The 21,140-nt window shown below is 39.6% G+C and overlaps 2 protein-coding genes across 2 annotated transcripts; one reads left to right on the top strand and one right to left on the bottom strand.

The window, feature by feature from the left end:
- The first annotated feature begins 5,095 nt into the window (after positions 1 to 5,095).
- LOC148101255 (uncharacterized) lies at positions 5,096 to 6,525 on the top strand. Its single transcript, XM_087845979.1, has one exon. It carries the CDS (start codon positions 5,288 to 5,290, stop codon positions 6,353 to 6,355), a length of 1,068 nt encoding a protein of 355 aa, XP_087702105.1. The 5' UTR covers positions 5,096 to 5,287; the 3' UTR covers positions 6,356 to 6,525.
- Positions 6,526 to 14,692: 8,167 nt separating this feature from the next.
- Positions 14,693 to 16,369, bottom strand: LOC148101254 (uncharacterized). The gene is made up of 5 exons (XM_087845489.1): positions 16,339 to 16,369; positions 15,546 to 15,904; positions 15,376 to 15,456; positions 15,026 to 15,236; positions 14,693 to 14,784 (listed from the first exon to the last, which is right to left on the bottom strand). The coding sequence occupies exons 1-5, from the start codon at positions 16,367 to 16,369 to the stop codon at positions 14,693 to 14,695; spliced, it is 774 nt and encodes a 257-aa protein (XP_087701615.1).
- Positions 16,370 to 21,140: the final 4,771 nt, after the last annotated feature.

Here is a 21,140-nt window from a genome sequence, read left to right as displayed (position 1 = left end):
TTTTCACAATTATTATTTTTCACAGAGATTATTCCTGAGGCATTTTATTTATTTCCAGCCGTTTATATTCCAAAATGTTGTTTTTTTTTCAAAGTCAGTCTTTATTTCAAAATCCCGTTTTTCCCGATGGTCTATTTATTTCATAATGTGACTTTTCAGCAGAATTACTTTGTCTGTCAATCAAGAAAGACAGGGCGGAGCCAGTTGTGTGATTGGTTGCTCCTTTACTCAGACGTAAGTAATAGCACATGAATTGTCGATTTAGGTTTAATGGTGCAATGCGTCTCCTATGCAGCTGGCGGCAGTATGTAGCTCAAAATAAACTTAAGGCACCGATAAATGCAAAACACTGGGCGCGAATAACGTTACAGGTGTATCAATTCTTGTGAAGGGCATGGCTGCAGGAAACAAGTCCCTTTCTGAGTTACTCAGAGAACTTGTTAACCGCTTAGATTGTACGTCTTCACCTCAGTTATTGCAGCAGTGTACTGGAGATGAAGTGGTCCCTGGTCCAAATTCTCATCACAACCGCACAGTGTTAACGTTAGCAAATGCTAACGCTATCACAGGTAGCTCCACTCCACGAAACGCTGTTCAGGGAAAGTAACGATATGTTATTACTGCTCAGTTAGTCTGTCTGTCTGCCAAAAATTAGCTTTTTAATCAGTTCAGTCACAGATTTTTTTTAATACTGTTTTTTACGGTGGCCCTGAGAGGCCAAACGGACTGCAACTTCAGAAAACACTTGCAAAAAGAAAAATGCTGCAAAAAGAAAAATGCTGCAAAAAGAAAAACACTTGCAAAAAGAAAAACGCTGCAAAAAGAAAAATGCTACAAAAAGAAAAATGCTGCAAAAAGAAAAACGCTGCAAAAGTACACAAAGCACAACGGAAATAGGAAAAAAGACAACGGAAATGTTTCTGGGGAGACAATAACCAGACGGACCAGTTGCAAGAACCAAAACATGTATGTATGGCTGTATCCCAATTCAGGGACTGTTTCCCAATTCAGGGTCTGCAGCCTTAAAGTACGCAGCCTTAACGGTCCTCAAGGGCCTCGTACTCAAAGACCGCTGAGGCCGGAAGTGCAAGGCTTGTGAAACGGGACGGTCTAGCCTCCGTCGCGCTGCCCAGGTTGCCTAGCAACCATGATACTAACAGCTGGAAACGTTTTATACAGCTTTGTTTGACAGAAATGAAGGAGAACATATTTTGTACATTTGTTTCTACATGAGCTCTGTGTGATTTGATAAGTATCTGAGGCTGAGACCACAGGACTGTAAAACATGATTGTTGGGCTTCATTTCTGTACTGAACAGTCACATAAGATTAGCTAGTAAATAACAATTAGCTAATGTTGTTCATGAGACTAAAGTCATCTCACTTTGGTAATGTAAATATAATATGGCCAATATTATATTAATCATTATTAGTTATTACAGCAGTGAACATGAACTCTGTGCCAAACACTGAGCTTCAGTAAAAATTCAAGTTGCATTTATTTATATTTCCTATCACCTTAAATCTTCACTTAAAGACAAGTATCTGTGACAGTGTATATATAGATGTATTATATATAAGAGACAAATATTGTTCTTTTAATATGTTGGCATTACTAAATTTGGCTCAATGCTTATATATGTGTGGAAGAAGCAAATGTACGAGCTGTGATAACGGTTTCTGATAGAATGAAGAGTAGACTGATATATGAAATATTCCTTTATTGGGTGAGAAAATCAGACCATGTCATAACTGCTTTAAGTCATACAGAATAGATATCAGAGCCTTAAACAGGCTGACTTCTGTTAAATGGGTCAAACTGGGCAGAACGTATACAAACACATAACATCCTTATAGAATATGATGTAACACTATAGATCAACTTACCTCAGAATATATAAAGCATATAAACAATTAAAGCAATATGATGCAACAAACACAGCAGTGCTACTAATCCAAAATACTCAAAGCTTCATAGAACTGAAACAAACATTTATTTTTAGCTCCATTCTGCTGCTGATACATACTTTAGGTTTCTGAATATTAAACTTGTTGCTGCCTTTCATAGTGTGTAACATGAAGGCCCTGAGTACTTTCTCCCACACTGAAAACACTGGAATGATAAAATTATTTGAACATTAACTAATAAGACTGATTCAGGACAGACAATTAGTTATGTTAAACTTTCCTAGCAGTCCTTCACAAACAGGGAACAGTCTGTCTATTCTCTCTGTCAGCTGCTGCTGGCTCTTCCTCCTCCTCTTCCTCACACACTGCTGAGTTTGTCCTGGTGGATCATCAGGGGTGCAAAGCCTCACAGGTGATGTGCAGCAGTGGGTCCCTCAGTCTGTCCTTACTCTGGACACTTGCAGTCGTCACACATGGAAATCAAATGTGTGATAAGCTGCAGGATTCAAACACAAGTGTAACTTATAAATACATGTTCATACTTTTATTCCACAATCAGAGAGAAAGAAACAGAGAGAGAGTGCAGGACAGACAGACAGGTGACAGTCTCAGGTGTTTACACTGCTACAAAACAGCACCAGAGAAGGAGGATTTAGTGTTTGTGTTATTACGAGTGCTAAACAAGAAGAGTTCCCAGATGATACAGTGGACACATGTGTGACTCCTGTGATTAAAGCATCTTTCTTACAGCTTAAGGAGTGAACTGTCAGCTCGTTCAAACACATGTTAAAGTCCGTTTGGCTCGACACCACCGAACAGAGGCAGCAATATAACATAGCTAACATTAACAGTGCAGTGAATCCTGCTTGTGCCGTGATATTCAGGACTGCAAACCGAGCAGCATCACTGACTTTCAGCTTGTTGTGTTTGTGGTTATATGACTGACTTTAATTATCTACAAAATCATCAGTTTCTCTGTAAGATTAAGGTCGACTATTGTATTATTATATTTTAAAGGCTTTAAAACCAAGTAAAAGCTGAACGTACAAACATCACTAATGTCACATAACTTTGCCGACATGTGGCCAACAGTAATATTTTAATGTTCCTCATTATTAAACATTTGCACATAAATAAGTGACATAATATTCAGTACTTACTTTTCACAGTTACTCTTCGGCCGCTCCACTTCTGCCGTCTGCGGCAAAATTATCCACACCGACTGCCACACTATGAATTGTGGGATATGTTGGGCCAAGAAGTCTACACTGCCACATCCTTAAAATTCAGGGAAATGAAGGACGCATTTGAGGGCCGCATTTCAAGCATCCTTTGAATTGGGACAGCCTTCGGCCTTAAAATGCAACCTTTAAGGATACAGCCTTGGGGCAGCCATGTATCCCAGAATGCATTTCAAATCACAGGCAGCAATGGTGGTGGTGTAGTTTTAATACCCCGTTTTTCTGTCACCAACTACACATTTAATAGTGTTTTAGCCGCGAATATTGCGGTGTAATCTTCACATGTATGGTCAGGTTGTCAACATAGAACATGTTTGCAAAAGTGCTCAGATGTTTTCAGAGATGTCACTCGCTCTGCTAACAGTCAGCTGACAGAGTGCACCAAGCTCAAAGCCCCGGTGTTACAGCTTAACTGTTTATTTTGTGTGTATTCGTTTGTTTTGGGGGGGGGGGGGGGGGGGGGGTTACGTTAACCAGTTTGTTTACATATTCCATTCTCCGTGTTCCACATGTTGCATTTGCAGATTCATTTTCACCGAACGATCGTCTCTTTCTGCCTGGTCTTGTGTCTCTGTGCTTCTGTAACATAAAGAACGAGCTGACGTGTTTCTCACGACACCAGCGATCAGCTCAACAGGCCCCCAGTTTACCTGCATGCATCCAATGTCCAATCACCAGCACACAGCTTTGAAACCTCACCTTAGTTTTAGCTCTCAGTGGTTAAACGCTAGACTTAATTCACTCAGGTTTTGTCCGTCGGGTCACGTTTACTTCGCTGTTTTATTTACAACTGAGCAAATCGGTTTGGCTGAGGTTAAAGTTACGTTTAACCTGCATAGTTTTACCGACGTTTAATGGTTCACTGGCACACGTGTTAGACTGAACCAGGGGCAATTCTAGGATCAGAGCTTTGAGGGTGCTGAGCACCCAGAGAGCTGCCCAGCCAGGCAAGATAAACTTTACACGTCACGATGAGACTTCTTCCCCATCTCTGTCAGTCCCTGCATCCTTAAATGTCTCCAGTTGTCCCAAGTTGTCTCTGAATGTCTCCTTGGTGCATTTAAACCCCTGTTCCTCCCTGTCCTCGTCGTCTGTTATCTTTGTCTCCGCTATCAGTCATCATAATTTTACCATCTCTGTGCAAGTCTGCAAATTTCTTTATTAAATCATAAGATTCTTAAATTCATCAAGTCTCTCTGCCTGGGTCCTCGTCACAAAACATGACATCACTGTTTTGTACATTTTAACATAATTTAATCCCCACATTTGTGAAAGAAAATCAAAACACTATGTGGAAAATGGAGACACTCCTGGTTTATATGAACAAAGTGGAACTCATTTTTTAGGGTTCGTGGAGATGAGTGTGAAGATCCAAACAATCCCTGTCAGTGATGGAGAAGCTTTGATGAAAAAAATTTGGCAAAAAGTTCACCAGCATGAAGGAAATGAAGTTCTCAAACTTTCCTTAGGAGGACCCCAGCACGCCTGCTGAAAGAAAAGTAAGTGTGCTGATGTGGATGCTTGCAGTAACTGCTGTATAGAGGCCATCCTGCTACACATGAAACATATCAGTGTCATAATTGTTAGCTTAGTCATGTGTTTGTTTATTATCCTTATTGTTTTATCTGGGACTGTTTGCAAACATCTCAGAGAGAGGAGACACCAGCATCTGAACAGAGACTCAAACCAGCAACCTGCAGGTCCCTGCTTGTCTGCTCCAGTTTTCTCCTCACTCATGTTGCCCACCAGTGATTTCTAGCTGCCCACCCACACAGCAGGCTAGAATATGCACTGAGCCTCAGCACCATGGTTGCAATACTTGGACATGTTTTCTTTATTAAATAATCAACCAGACCTCAAAAAGTAAACAGCTGTTATTGCTAGGCAACGGGAGCAGCATTTGGTGATGCAGCACCTGACATTCCTGACCATGTGGGCGGAGCTTGCATGGAATGGAATGTTTCGTAGAACTGCGCAACACAAGCACTTAGTTACAGCATTTTTCATTTTATCCAGACACAGCTAGAGACACATCTACAGCAGCATCTCTGTGCAGGACAGACGACAGTTGAAGAAAAAAAACACATTGAAAACTTCACTTCTCTACAATACGTTGGTTCCTTTGTTTAAAAGGCCAAAATGAATCAAGGGAGATCGAGAAGAGGATTGGTGAGTGCGTCACCATACAGTACAGTACAGTCTGAGCTGATTAACCTACGAGAAGAATTTCAAATAATACAGGCTGAAAATGTCAAATTAAAAGAAGAGGCAGAAAAATCAAGAGGAGAAGCTAAAAATTCAAAGTTTGAAACTGGAGTAGTATTGAAGGAATTACTGCATGTGGGTCTAAAACTTAAAGGAGAGAAGATGAGAAAACAACAAGCAGAAAATGAGAACGAAAACATCAAGAAAGAACTGTTGGAAGCTCAAAAAGCATTGCAGGAAGAGAAAACCACAGCACAAGAAGCTAAAAATAAATATCAAACTGCAAAGAAGGAGGCAGAAAATGTGATGCAGGAATTACAGGAGGTGCAGGAAGCTTTTGAAGAGGAAAAAAGGAAAATGCAGTTGGCAACACAAGAAGCTGAAAATGTAACGGCTGAAGCTGAAATACTAAGGAAGGAATTACTGCATGTAAAGCAACAACTTGAAGAGGAGAAAAAACGTAAACATGAGGCAGAAAATGAGATTGAAAATATGAAGAAAGAATTGTTGGAAGCTCATAAAGTGTTGGAGGAAGAGAAAATTAAAATACAGGAAGCAAAGAAAGAAATGGAAAATACAAAGAGTTACACTCAAAACATGAAGAAGAAGTTGCTGGAAACAGAGGAAGCAATAGAAAAAGAGACACATGGAAAATGGGAGGCAAAACAGGAAAGTGAAACTCTGAAGAAGGAACTGATGAAAGTGCAAGAAGAACTTGCAGAAGAGAAAATTGAGGTGAAGGTATTCAAGAAAGAAACGACAGCCTCTGAGGTGACCAAGAAAGACTGCAAAGATGCACTTAAAGAAATACAAAAGCACAAAAAGGAAGCGAAAGAGCTCCTCAAACAGAAAGTCAAACTGGCCAAACAGCAGCTGAAAAAAAAATTTAAAGACGCCGAGGAGCAGCTAAACAAAACCTTAAAGGAGCTGAAGGCAAAAGAAAAAGAAAAGAAAGCCGAGGACAGGAGGGGATTCTGGAGCAGACTGCTGAGAAAAAACTGACCCAGCAGCATCAAGTTTAAGGAGATCAATAGTTTCTTCCTCCTTCCCCCTCTCTCAACCTTTCTTTCACAAAAATCCCCCCAAACTTTACTTGGGACGTTTGTTTGTTTTTAAAAACTCTATTCTGAATACATGTACTGAAATACACAAATAAAATTGCCATAACTTGACCTCATGTTGCTTCTTTTCTTGTGTGTCTGTGGATGTAAAACAGTAACACACTTTCTGCTCTGTGTGTTTTTAATTGTAAATAAATGCAATATATCTTCATTTTAAAAACTTCTGCTCTAAATGCTTTTTTTAGCAAAATGCTTTTTTTGCCCCTTCCTGATTTCTTATGTTTTAACATGTTTGTTACATTTACATGTTTCCGATTTCAAGTGTTAACACAGATGGTCAGAGACAGAGGTTTGGACAGCTCTTTCCCTTTATTTGTATTTATTCAGGTTATTTTTATACTCAAAAATCCATCCACAAGCTTCAACGCGTCCAGAACTCTGCTGCCCGTATCATCACCAGGACCCCTTCTATCCACCACATTACTCCTGTTCTGCAGCAGCTTCATTGGCTCCCGGTCAAATATCGTATCAATTTCAAAATACTCTTGTACACATTTAAGGCTATTCATCATCTCTCCCCTCCATATCTTTCTGATCTGGTTAAGATCACCGCCCCATCTCGTTGTCTCAGATCTACTTCTTCCTTTTCACTCTCCGTCCCCTCCCCCCGTCTTGCCACCATGGGGAGCAGGGCTTTCAGCTGCTCTGCTCCACGACTCTGGAATTCCCTACCTCCTGATTTAAGAAATATCTCTTCCTTCTCTCTCTTTAAGTCCCAACTCAAAACTCACTTGTTCAAAATAGCTTATCCCAATAACCTCTCCACTCTGCTCTTTTAAATTAGTTTATGTCTTATGCTTTTATGATTGTGTAAACTGCTTGCTTTTATGTTGCTTTATATTCTAATGTGTACAGTGACCTTGAGTGTTTTGAAAGGCGCTTTCAAATAAAATGTGTTATTATTATCTTTGAAATATCTCAGTGTGACACTGATACTGTACATGAGTGTGGTAGGTTTTGAAAACAGCATCAGCACAGTACACAGCAAAGGGGAAAGGAACAATAGCAGCTGACGAGCAGCAGATAGATACTGCTCATGGCACCACTGGTGCAACTAGACTTGCAGTCAAGACCGCCTAAACCAAGACCAAGACCAGAGGGTATCGAGACCAAGAACAAGACCAAGAACAAGTCGAGACAAAGTCGAGACGAAATCAAGACCGAGACAAAAAAGTCTTTAAACTGCAGCCAGATGCTGCTTCGTTTACGGATGTCAGGCATATTTATGTGTTTTTGCTTTTGCACAGCCCTCCTCACTTGACTTGACGCACTTGACTGTCACGTCCATCACCCTCTCTGTTTTTCACACAATGATATTATCCTATATCCTCGCATTTGATTGGCCACAATATGGAGGGATTGGAGCATAGCTGAGGCACTGTGTGAGAGCTGAGCAGCGAAAGGAAATAAAGTGAGGGTAGAAACAACTGATAGATTAATAGGCTCTGTTTTGAGTTTTGTTCAAAAAAGAATGACTTCATATAGGAAAAAATAAATATCACATATGCAGGACACCTTAAACTAGTTTTTTAATTAAGCAGCAAGGCAGAACAAAGTCGGGCTGTATCAAGACACGGGGACTAAACCCCAATTCAACCAGACCCAGAACTGATCTGGAATTAAAACAGGACTACAACAGTTCAAAATCAGGACTACTTAGGACTTAACCAAAACAGAACCAGAATCAAAACTAGATGATAGTAACACTAAAAATCATCATAGACCTGCACTACACTTATTTTTTAATTCTACCAAAGTAGACTATTTAGATGCATAAAAGTTTAGATAATTATTTAGCCTTGTTGTGCAAACAAGCCTGAATAACTTAATAAATATAGAATTTGAAAAGTAACAAATGGTATCTAAAAAGTTACACTAGGTACGAGATACATGTTCTGATGAGTTTTGGCAAACAACCATTTGACTAACATGTGTGTCTCACCTGCTCTTGTTCCCTCTCTTTTCCTCTCTCTCCCTCTCTGTTCCTCTCTCTCCCTCTCTGCTCCTCTCTCTCCCTCTCTGTTCCTCTCTCTTCCTCTCTGCTCCTCTCTCTCCCTCTCTGTTCCTCTCTCTCCCTCTCTGCTCCTCTCTCTCCCTCTCTGTTCCTCTCTCTCCCTTTCTGTGCTAACGATCAAGCCAAACACCAACATCATCAAATATACAGTTGAAACCAGGGGTCCGTTCTTAGTACCTCGCTTACTACATCCAAGATAAAATCATCGCGCCAACTTTGAGCTCGCTATTCCGGTTCTCCGAACACACCTGTTGTTGATGATTAGTACAGCTGGATGAAGTAATGTGAGATCACTGGGTGGCTTAAAAGGGGCTACGCATCGATAGTAGAAACATTGATCGGCAACCCTTTGATTGGTCGGCGAAAATGTCGAAGGAGCGCGCTCAGTATTTTTCGGCAGCAGAGCAAGAACTCTTGATTGAGGGATTTCAGGAGTTTCAGAGTTTAATTAAAACGCAAGGGAACACTGCAAAGGCTGCAAAAGCAAGGAGAGAGGGCTGGCATAAAGTTGCTGACAAATTAAACTCGTAAGTAATTTATTATATTATATTACATTATATCATATTATATTACATTATATCATATTATATTATATTATATCATATTATATTATATTATATTACATTATATCCTCTTTCACATTAGAGCCACAACAGGACCCACTAGAACATGGGAACAAGTAAAAGTGAAATATAAGAATATTCTACAGAATGGTAATATTTATCACTTATATTGCTTTTAGTTTCTTGAAAAGAGACCCTGAAATAATCTGTTTGTTTGTTTATAACAGCAACCAAGAAAAGGGCAGAGCAAAAAAAGACAGGTGGTGGTCCTGCATCCCCTCGTCACACCCCGGCAGAGGAGCTGGCCCTAGGGTTGAATGCCACCAGACCCATTGTTGAGGGCATCCCTGGGGGCAGCTCTTCCTTAGACCAGCAGCCGGGGTGCAGTAGCAGCAGCACCTTCATAACTGGTAAATGAGCTCATAATTCTATTTGTACAATGTAAAATATTTGGTTGTTGCCTTAATTAAAATGCTTTTTGTACTTTGACATTTATTGACATTGTGGGGTTTTTGTGTGTAGTTTTACATAACACTCCATCACTTTTACCTGTTCCCATGCAAGGGGTGACTGAAGCATGCACAGTAAGTTGGGATATATATATATATATATATATATTTAAAATTATTTAGACCAATAGGCTGTACCATATCCCTTTGTAACACCATTTTGTTTCCATTGCACAGGACAGTGAAGCAACCCTGTCAGATGACTGAGGAACTCCCTGTAAGTGCATGCATAATTTGGCCTGAATTTGTATCTACTTGTGTACTTCTATGTGTTTCTGACTGCAGTATGATTTGCAGGCAAAGAGGCCGGCAGAGAGGCCTGATACAGAGGTGGGCAGTCTTGTAATTAATTTTACTTCCTATATGACATGTATTGACCGTTAAATGTTGTCTCTACAATTGAAACAGGGTGACATTCGTTTGCTCTATAAGAGAAGTCTCCAGCAAAAAATGGAGTATACTGAGCTAAAGAAACAAAAGCTTCTAGGTGAAATCGAACTTCAAGCTCTAATGAGGCAAAAAGTTCAACTAGAAATTGAGTTGCTTCAAAAGGAACTTCAGAGTAAGTAAAAATACACTTTCATACAGAGCACTATTGATGACCTTGCGTGATACAGTATATGTGATTTTTTTCCTGGCAAATGATGACTGCTTTTTTTTTGATGAGACAGAAAAAGATGCTCAAATAAATTTTAATGAAAAATATGTTTTGTCATGTTTTTAATATTCGAAATTGTGTTGCACAATTCTGTCCCGTGCAGCTCTGCCACTACGTTGGTCCAAGTGCACTGGCTGGAGGTCATCATCAGGCTGCACCTCCACCACAGGAGTCCTCTCCTTTCTGATGGTGGCAATGTTGTGCAGTACGGCACATGCAACAATAATGTCACATGCCCTGTCAGGTGCAACCCTCAGACTTTTCAGACACTGAAATCTTCCCTTTATTTGCCCAAAGGTCATTTCAATGCGTGCCCTTGTCCTGGCTAGAGCTGCATTGTAGTGGGTTTGTGGCCCAGGGTTGGGGTCAGGGAACGGTGTCATGAAGTACTGCCTGCATGCATAACCCCTGTCTCCAAGGAGAATCCCATCGTAGGCCCCTGTGTAATGGAGAAATACTGTTATTTTAGGCCCAAAATAAGTATGAAATATCAAAATAAGTCTCTTTTTCTTACCACGCTCAAATAATGTGCATAACCCTGACTCTCTGAAAATTCTTGAGTCATGCACTGATCCGGACCATTTAGCTTCCACATTTGTGATATGGCACATAGAGTCACACACCATCTAAGAGATTTCATTATATGTGAACACACTCCTTTTCATTATATATTACCATCTAAAATATTAGTATTACTCACCTGCACATTTATACTGTGAACCCCCTTTCGATTGACAAAATCCCCTTCATTGGGGCCTGGGGGGGCCTTGATCGCAATGTGTGTGCAGTCTATGGTACCAATCACATTAGGGAAGCCTGCGGACAATCGAGCTATAGTTACAGACATAGGTCATGATTGCATCACATTCATTATCGAATTTAATGTACCTGCAATAGAAAAAAAGCCTTGTTTGACAACCTGTGGTCTTAAGTGGCTTGGAAATGCACACCCAGGAAATGCTTGAGTGCCAGGTATACTTTGCGAATGGAACGGCAGACAGCACTTTTGCCAATGTTCTCTGCGTCTCCAACAGCGTACAGAAACGTGCCACTCACAAAGAAACGCAAGGCAATGCACACAGTTTGTGCAATTGTTAATACCCGACTACGGTGAGTGGAACTCTTAACAAAGGGATCCAACAAGTTGGTTAAGTAAATAATACCCTCACCGGAAAATCGATATCTCTCTATGAGCACACTGTTGCGCTGAGCTAAAGGATCCTGTCTATCCCGCAATATACGCTGAATTCTGAAAACTCTCCTTATCAATCTTGCACCTTCCGCAATGGGTTGCTCGCGTACAAACGGACAGGACATGGCTGCGACAGACTTCCCAAATCCACCTTCGCTTTTATAGCCGTGGTCTCTCATCTCGATTACACGAAGTAATTTACTATTACTACTCTAAAATATGAATTACATCTGAAATAATCAAATACATGAAATAGAATGATTAATAGTACATTTCCCTTTTTTTAGGAAATGACCAGTATGTATCTGTATGAAATCAATAAAAGAATCAAATACTGCATTATCTTTAGTTACATTGATAATATTTATTTATGGAAAAACAGTGGAAAAATATCGCTGTTGCTTTCGTATAAATGAAGCGGACATACCTGAGTGGCCGCGATCTAATCCTGTTTACATAAAGTAAGCCTGCTCCCAAGCAGGTTTACGCTTACGGATCTGTTGCTATGACAGCAAGTCCCGGATGAGCTTCGGAGAACCGAACGATCCAAGATCACGCGAAATCGTCAACAATCAAATCCAGCTAACTTACTTAGCGAGGTACGAAGAACGAACCCCTGGATCAGTGTGGTTTCATCTAACAAAGGCAAACAGTGGACAACATAAGGCGTTCCCTACATGTTATGCAACTATACAAAACTTCTGATGGAGTTCTCTCTGATTTCCCAGGATGTATTTTGGATAGACTAAAATATTCACAATAGCCAGAGTTGACTGAATTCAAATATATCTAAGATCCAATTACTACAATAAAACGGCCAGAAATTCACCCCGTTCCTTTCATTTCAGGGCTTTTCAATAATAGGAGATACTTACATGAAGTGGGACGCACTGATTCACATGCTGAGGATGTGACCTCCTCCTAAACTTACTCCGTCTGTTTTGAAACCAGGTTTTTACCTAAAATGGAAGAAAACAGAAAACATTTCATGAGTACAATGGACCCAAAATTCAATTTCTTATGTTGTAGTAAATTGAAAAACACTCACCTGTTTGTAGGTCAGTCCCGTCATCTCTGTCAGCTGTTTCATCTCTCTTGGGTCATAGTAATGTTTCACATTAAAGTGATGGACAAGAATATTCAACTGTCTCTCTGTGAACACCACCCAGGCCTTTCCTTTAGGTTTCTCTGGAGCAGTGCTGGGATCAAATTTGTCGTTTATTGGAAGAAAATGGATGGTATTGACTGAAACATTTACAATATATATAAAAAGAAGACGTCATCACTCTCCTACTTGCCTTAATCTAGGCACACCAACTTTGGGAAAAAAGAACAAAAAACAAAAAAAAAGCAAAAAAGCGTGGATTATATGTTAATTCTTTTATATTTTTTTTAAACTTTAAATAATGCAGAGGTTCAGTGAGTCTCATCAAAACAGCCTCTGTTTACTATTTCAATGGCAATAAGATAAAAATTTACAAGCAAAAACAACCTGTAAAACAGGATAAAACATGCATGTAGCTTCCATGTTGAAAACTGCAGATGAGTTGGAAGTCTTTTAAATCTTTGTGAAAACCACCAGCATGTGGTTTGGCAAGACCAAGGTGGAAGAAATCCTCATCTGAAGCTTTGCTGAACATAAGGATTTCTCTCAGGTCATCATGATTTGGTCTTTATCCTGATCAAGTTCAAAATGTTGTGGGCCATGTTTGTTTGTTGCTTTATAAATTATGTGTAGAGTTCTGAGGTCAACCAACTCTTTAAATGTAAGAGTATTTAATAAAAAGTAGATTTGGTGGTTTTGTTGACGTGGTTTTATTTATGATCCCTATTACACTTTGTGTGTGTTTTACAGGTTATCGATATATTCATAATGACCATGATGGTTTGTGATTTATTATCACCGGAAGAAGTTTGTTCTTTCAGATAATTTATTTTAATTCTATGTTATTTATCATCAGACTCCTGAATGGTATGAGTTTTGTTTGCTCAGATTCAGTGTTAATCGATTATAGAAAAAGTCTTCAATTTCTTAAAGTAATTTTCTAGTTCATTCAGAAGTTGTTCCAAGTTACTTCCACAATAACTTTGTGTCATCTGCAAACAATATGACTTCTGTGTCTTTGAAATTACTTAGCTGAATGTACAATATCTATCCACATTCACTCAGTTAATGATTTATTCATTAATCTGTATTCAGGAGATTGAAAAACACCTTTTGTCATAATGCTTTTCAGAAACTCTCAAAGACAACATTACATGGATTATTAGACTCAGTGCTGCTCATTTATTGACTTGATTTTTCATTCCTGCAGCTCCTCTGTTCTGACAGCTCCACTCAGGCTCTGCTGGACGCCACCGTGCTCCTGCTGCAAGACGCCTGGTTGCTGGTACGCTTCCCAGTCATGATCATGGTGGCACTATGAGCAAGAACCTGGCAACCTCCAGCCACCATGCCCCATTGTAACATTCCTTGACAGATCGCAACACAGCCCTGATACAAACATACATGGCCATCAGCAGCATCCTACACTTTAATTGAGCTGACTTCAGGTGTTCAGTCAGGGGAAAGATTTAATAACATTGCACGTTTCATTTCAAGACTCTGTAGTCACAGAGCAGAGAGTAGAAAAGGTGACAATAAAATGTTTTTGGAGCTTTACTACCAAGTAATCAGCATCAGACTTGTTAACAATTAAAAGAAAACCCAACATTTAGAGTCTTAGGAAGATAATCACAGAGGCAAAAACTTTCCACTGTATCGTCTCAGGTTTCTTACAATGAAGTTTGAGGTAGGGTTGTTACTTGAGGTATTCCTGAGAAAATCTTTTTGTCCATTTGAAAGCTCCAGATTCTTTAGATTATCTGTCTCATACGTTTATTGTGAATATAGAGGATTGTAGCTCAAGTTTACATGGAAAGATAGAGGTCTAAAGTCTCTAAAACATTTGGATGTTCAGTCTCTGACAGAAGGTTTGGAGACATGTAGAAAGTTCAGTTTGAATGGGTGAAACTAATATTTTATTCAGTTTCTCAAACACAAGGAAGAGAATTTTCTTAATGTACAATATTTTTTACAACAAATACAACAAAATGAAACAAAACATTTTGATGAATTCATCTCTTAATCTTATATACAGAATTTCTGATGGCGTTTTCTCTGATATCCCAGTATGTATTTTGGCTATTTTGACTATTTACAGTAGCTGGAGCCTACTGAATTCTAATATTTCTAAAATCCATTAGATATTGAATACCCCCCTCCCCCTATACTGAAAGCGATCAAATCTGAGACTCTTCATGTTGAGCTACATGAAGACAATAAAAATATAATAAAAAAAGTCCAGGGTTGTTTATATTCCATTCAGTGCTGAACTGGTGTTCAAATCAAATTTTATTAGTCAAATACACAGTCAACATGCAGTGAAATTCCTGTGTCCTGGGGCTGCGGATGTAGCCGCACCAGGAAGAAACCAAAAAGACCGTGAAAATACGTACATCAGGGACAAGAGGAAAAAAAGGAAACAGGGATGCAGGGGAGAGACGATGTTTGGGTTTGGTGCCTCCAATTTCAGAGACAGTCTTCGATCGTAGTGGCCATTTTTGCTGGGTTTTGAACAGCTGTTTCGTATTTGTGATGCCCGTTGCCTGGTGGCATTGACCAGCCAAACATCTGAGGGGAGTCGGGGAGGGTCCATTGAGGTCCAGCCGCAGAATTGCCCATAGAATGAGAATAGTGGGCCTGATTATTTGCACCCATTCTCATTGAATTTACCTGGTGCTGGGTGTACCGCTCCCTGAACGGGGGCTGTCTCTCTCCCTGAAACTGAAGGGGACAAGGGGACTGTCAGTAAAACGAGAATAGTTGTTTTAAATTATTGGCATTACACTTTTTTAAATACAGTCAAATACCCTAATAATGACAGAATCATAAACAATTCTGTTTAATAATAGGAGATACTTACATGAAGTGGGACGCCCTGATTCACATGCTGAGGATGTGAACTTCTAAAATTTCTCCGTTTGTTTTGAAACCAGGTTTTTACCTAAAATGGAAGAAAACAGAAAACATTTCATGAGTACAATGGACCCAAAATTCAATTTCTTATGTTGTAGTAAATTGAAAAACACTCACCTGTTTGTAGGTCAGCCCTGTCATCTCTGCCAACTGTTGCATCTCTCCTGGCTCATAGTAATGTTTCACATTAAACTGATGGACAAGAATATCCAACTGTCTCTCTGTGAACACCACCCGGGCCTTTCCTTTTGGTTTCTCTGGAGCAGTGCTGGGATGGTCCAGAGTGGCAGTGATGTTGCCATCCTGGCTTCTTGGGACAGCAAAATCTTGTTTCTGCTCTGAGACAAAGCTGGAAACTGTCTCAGAGGTAGCAAAGGTTTTGTTGCCCATCTCCTTTCTTAGAGCAGTCTCCGCCCATATAGAGAGTTCTTCCAAGGAAAGACTCCCTTCAAGCCCACTGCCTGAACTCCACAAGTCTGTGAGGGTAAAGACACAAGAGGCCAAGTAAGAACAAGTCTATATGGTCCACATGGGTCAGTTGCTGATATGTTTTGGCACGACTGACTTTCTAACAGAAAAAATAAACAAAAGTTAAATTGATGAGTCTTAAATCCCAAAAGGTCTCAGACTGAAGAAGTCACAAAACATTTCTCCCATTGAAAACAATACATCCAGTTGAACTGAATCAACCTTCAGGGATTTACTTAACTGATGACTGAGCATCAACACAATGAATCTTAAACACAAAAGTTTCCCAAAAAAGTGGAATATTTGTACATTATTCAGAACCAAGAGTGACTTCTGCCATCAGGATTTACAACACAGAGTGAAAGAGTATTTTTGCAAGTTGTCTTAGATGTTAGCCAACTCTGTTCATGTAGCTCACTAGGCAACAATGCTGAGTACATACCTGGAGAAAAGTGCATCCCATAATCTTCCATCTTTGAAATCCCAGTGATTAAAACAGGAGAGCTGGAGAAAGTATCTCTGCTGAAAGAGCTCCAAACCAAGCAGGAAGGTGAATTAGGACTTAAGAGCAATTCTCCTGGGCTTTTAAAGAGGTTTGTGGGTGTGGGCAGGAATGTGGGGGGTTGAGCTTCTTCCTTTGTGAGCCACTTTACCCTACCAAGTTTCTACCAACTGGCATCATTTACATTTCTTTAAAATGCTGTTTCTGAGGTCTGAAAACAGAAAGTACAGTTAGAAAGCAGCCATACAAATGAGCTTTACCAAATCCTTTCAGCTCACAGTTTATAAAATCTCAAAACTGCAATGCCTAAAATTACTATTCTACTTTCAATTAAACCTCCTACCCATTACTTTAGTGTCCATTTTAACTGCTCTTAAATTAGCAAAAAATAAATAAATTCAACACCAAATTCAGTTCGGTGGGTCTTTCATTTGGTCGTTCTTTGGTTTTTCAGTCAGTGGGTGAGTGATAGCAAGATTAAGTGGAAAGTGTCTATGTGAGTGGAAAGTTCTTCCCACTCACATAGATCATTTTTGCAAATGCATCCTCACACTAATTTGATCTCCAGGCGTTCAGTTGCACCTTTGTGTAAACCCCCAAAGCATCTTTTTAAGGTCAAAACAAGTTTTTCAAACTCTGACAAACCATTAAAAAAATCTGACACTGAATATCACGATGACCACTGACCACTCGTTTTGTCTTCATTAACTTTATTAAATGAAACAGTTTAAAAGTGGCAACTGAAATTACATCAATTGAACTCAGCATCTTTGAAAATGTTTTAAAATAAGCAAAATTATACCAATATTACATACAACTAATGACTTACATAATTAAGATCTTTGTGATCATGTGGAGAACATTTGGAGTATATAAGGTAGCACATGGTAGCTTTCACCTTTGAAATGCACCTCTACATTGTAAAAGTCTCTGACACTAAAACACCCACATAAGTCAATGTAAACAATACCAAGGCTAACGATCCACAACACTGCTCGTCATAAACCCACGGACACATGCATTTGGCCTCTGGCTCATTCCGAATTAAAGAGACGCACCCAGTTCAGCCAGTGACCACTAAACATACGCTAATGTGTCTTTTAGAGTTCCTGTATCACACCCTGCTACCTCTGATTAATTATCAGGTCAATGCAGACAGATGGCACCAGGGCCATGAGAAATAAATAAAGGTTTCTGTGTTAACATGTCTTGATTTGAAGTAATTTCAAAGTCATATTATGTGCAGATGACACAAAGTTATTGTGGAAGTAACTTGGAACAACCTCTGAATGAACTAGAAAATGAATTTAACTGAATTCTCGGTTATTTCTATAATCATTTAACACTGAGTCTGAGCAAAACAAAACTCATACTATTCAGGAGTATGATAAATAACAAAGAATTAAAAAAGTAATTATGTTGAGGTTTATTAAAATTAACTCGTTAAATGTACATATGTTTTGAAATCTCATGTTGTTATCTGGCTGTGCCATTACCATGGTGACGTGGACGCCATGGCAGGAAATACTTGGTGGACGCCTCTCCTTATATGTTCACTTTAAAAAAAAAAAAGAAGAAGTTGCAGCTCGACGCTCCTGTTAAAATAGAGGAAGTTTTTGGCTCAATCAAGTGTATGCGAGCGGTAAGGCCCCAGGCTCAGACAGATTTCCAGCTGAGTTGTTAAAAAAATTTAAAGACAAGCTAGCCCCTCTCCTTCTTGATCTATATAATGAATCTCTGAGAAAAGGCTGGCTGCCCCCCACTTTAACGAAAGCATCTATTTCAGTTTTACTGAAGAAAGGCAAAGAGCCTACGGCCTGTGAGTCCTACAGGCCCGTCTCTCTTCTAAATGTAGATTTTAAGATTTTGGGAAAACTACTTGCAATTCGGCTCGAGGCCGTTCTCCCACAGATTATCTCAAAGGAACAGAATGCACACGTACGGTGCTAAGCACAATTTTTTCTGCTCATTGTCCCACGTCTCCTGAGGTGATCATTTCTCTAGATGCAGAAAAGGCCTTTGATGGGGTTGAATGGGATTTAACTTTTTGCTGTACTGAATAGGTTTGGAAAAAGGTTTGTGTCTTGGACCAAACTTCTTTATACATCCCCTCAGGCTTCTGTCATCACCAACTCAGTTCAATCTGAGTATTTCCCACTATGCTGTGGCACTCGACAGGGATGTCCTCTTTCTCCCCTTCTCTTTGCTTTAGCCATAGAACCTCTTTCTGTTGCTCTGAAATCCCTCTCTTCCTTTCATGGAATTATCCGTGCAGGTGTTGAACTTAAGGTATCCCTGTACGCAGATGACCTTCTTTTGTATGCAGTTGACCCCATATGTAGTCTTCCTCCAATTTTATCTGTCTTGGAAAAATTCAGCTCTTTTTCTGGCTATAAAATTAATTTACTCAAGAGTGAATGTTACCCTGTAAACTCTTTAGCGTTAACACTTGAGCAGTCTGACATTCCTTTTAAGCCCAGCCCCTCGGGGTTTAGGTACTTTGGAATTAACATTACACGAACTTTGCCTTTACTGTTTTCTGAGAATTTTGCCCCCCTGGTCTCACAATTTACATTAGATTTTCAGAGGTAGAATTCACTCCCACTGTCACTAATTGGCAGGATTAATATTATCAAAATGAATGTGCTACCCAGATTTCTCTTTTTATGTCAGTGTATCCCCCTTTTTCTACCCAAACAGTTTTGAAGTCCCTGGACCAGATGGTTTCTTCTTTTTTGTGGAATGGAAGAGCCCCTAGACTGAGGCTCTCTTTATTACAACAGTTTACCTCTAATGGGGGTCTTTCCCTACAAAATTTTTTAATGTACTACTGGTCTTCACATATTCATAAGCTGACCTACTGGCTAAATTCACCTGACCTGATTTGGTGTAAACTTGAAATTCAATCAATTTTTCCATATTTTTTCACCAGCCTCCCTTATCTACTCATCACTGAATAGTGTTGCTTCAAATCCCGTAGTGCTCTCTACACTTAAGATATGGTTTCAGTTCAGGTCGCATTTTAAATTCATATCCCCCTCTACCAGATTACCATTGTTAAGGAATCATCTATTTCCCCCTGCCACTACCAACAGGGCCTATTTGACATGGCACGAAAGAGGCATAAAAACCATGAGAGCCCTTTACAAAGATGATGTCTTTCTTAGTTTCACAGAACTATCCTCAAAATGTAACCTACCTCCTTCTCACTTGTTTCTCTATTTGCAAATTAGACTGTGTCTCATCACTGTTGCCAAATTTCCCAATTCTCCCTGCTGATCCATCATGGGTTGACCTTCTGGTTGTTAGGCCTAATCAAAAATCACCTCTATCAAATATATATTGTATGCTTATGGTGACCAAATCTGATTCTTCACGTAAAATCAGAACCGCCTGGGAGCGTGAATTATGTGTTGAACTGTTTGAATCATGGTCGGATAAGGTGAATCTTATCATGCGTTCAGGTACATGATGTGCTAGGCTACAGCTTATACAGTTTAAAGTAATAAATTGAGTCAATTTCTCAAAATCCCGTTTATCTAAATTTTTTCCTTCAATTATAGACCAATGTGACAGATGTCACACCTCCCCTTGCAATCTAAGCCATATGTTTTTCTTCTGTCCAAGTTTGAACCAATTTTGGCTGATTTCTTTTCTGTACTTTCAGGGGTTTTTGGAAGTCAGATCCGACCCTTTAATTGCCATATTTGGAGTTCCAAAGATCCCTCTTAATATAACTCCCCAGCAAACTAAGACCTTAGCTTTTTGTTCCCTTCTTGGTAGATGCTGTATTTTACTTCTTTGGAAATCTCCCACGTCTCCATCTGCATTGCAATGGCTTAATACTGTCCGGACATTCTTGAGGGTGGAGAAGATATCACTCACAGTGAAAGGTAGTTCTGAAAGATTTATCCACAAGTGGACACCCTCTGTGGAATATCTCAAATCTTTTCCTTAGAACAATGCAATTTACCCACCCTGCGACTAGATTGAAAAGAATTTGAAATGTACTCTTTTTTTTAAGGTAGGCATAGGCACTGAAGAAGTTTTTTGTCCGGAAACCCACCATCAAAGTACCCATTGTCTCTGATGTCTGCAAATAAGAATAACCAGAACTCCAGACACTGGCTGTGAAGAAAATGCCACCAGTATTCAATTCTTTCATTGGAAGTACTTCCTCCCTCCAGGTAACTCTCAAAGGTGTCGTAAAGAGCCACGGGCACAAGGAAACACTGAAAGCATATAACATGGCCATTTTCAGTTCCAAGATCACCTCTTACAACTCTACACCGCTGCACCGCTTCTACGTAACACCCCCCGATCACTTTCAGATTACTATTTGTTGTGTATGCCTTAAGACAGGTTATTTTTCTCGACAAACCATCAACACTCTCATTGATTCAGATGCAATATGGTTTCAGTTTGCCGTAGGAGTACAGGTGCCAGATGAAGTTCAGCCCTTTTGAAAAATAGTTTGCCTTCGCCTGAGACGTCTTGTGTGCCTCAATGCCACCCCTCAGGGATCCAGCTCATTTATTGTTTTTTGATGATGAGTGAGTATAGGGGTGGGATTTAATAAATTTTCTTCGTCCCACTCCTATTTCAGGCAATTTTTCTTTGTTTTGTGCATTTTATGTTCAATATAGGTATTTGTTGTGCCTGGAAATGAACAAATAAATGAAATGAAATGAAATTAACACCAAGCGCACATCCTCTTTCCTCACGCGTAGTCAATGTTCTCT

This window comes from Neolamprologus brichardi, chromosome 9 (assembly GCF_056152115.1).
Source record: "Neolamprologus brichardi isolate AB-2024 chromosome 9, ASM5615211v1, whole genome shotgun sequence".
Taxonomy (NCBI): Eukaryota; Metazoa; Chordata; class Actinopteri; order Cichliformes; family Cichlidae; genus Neolamprologus; species Neolamprologus brichardi.
This window is presented reverse-complemented; position numbering and strand designations above follow the sequence as displayed.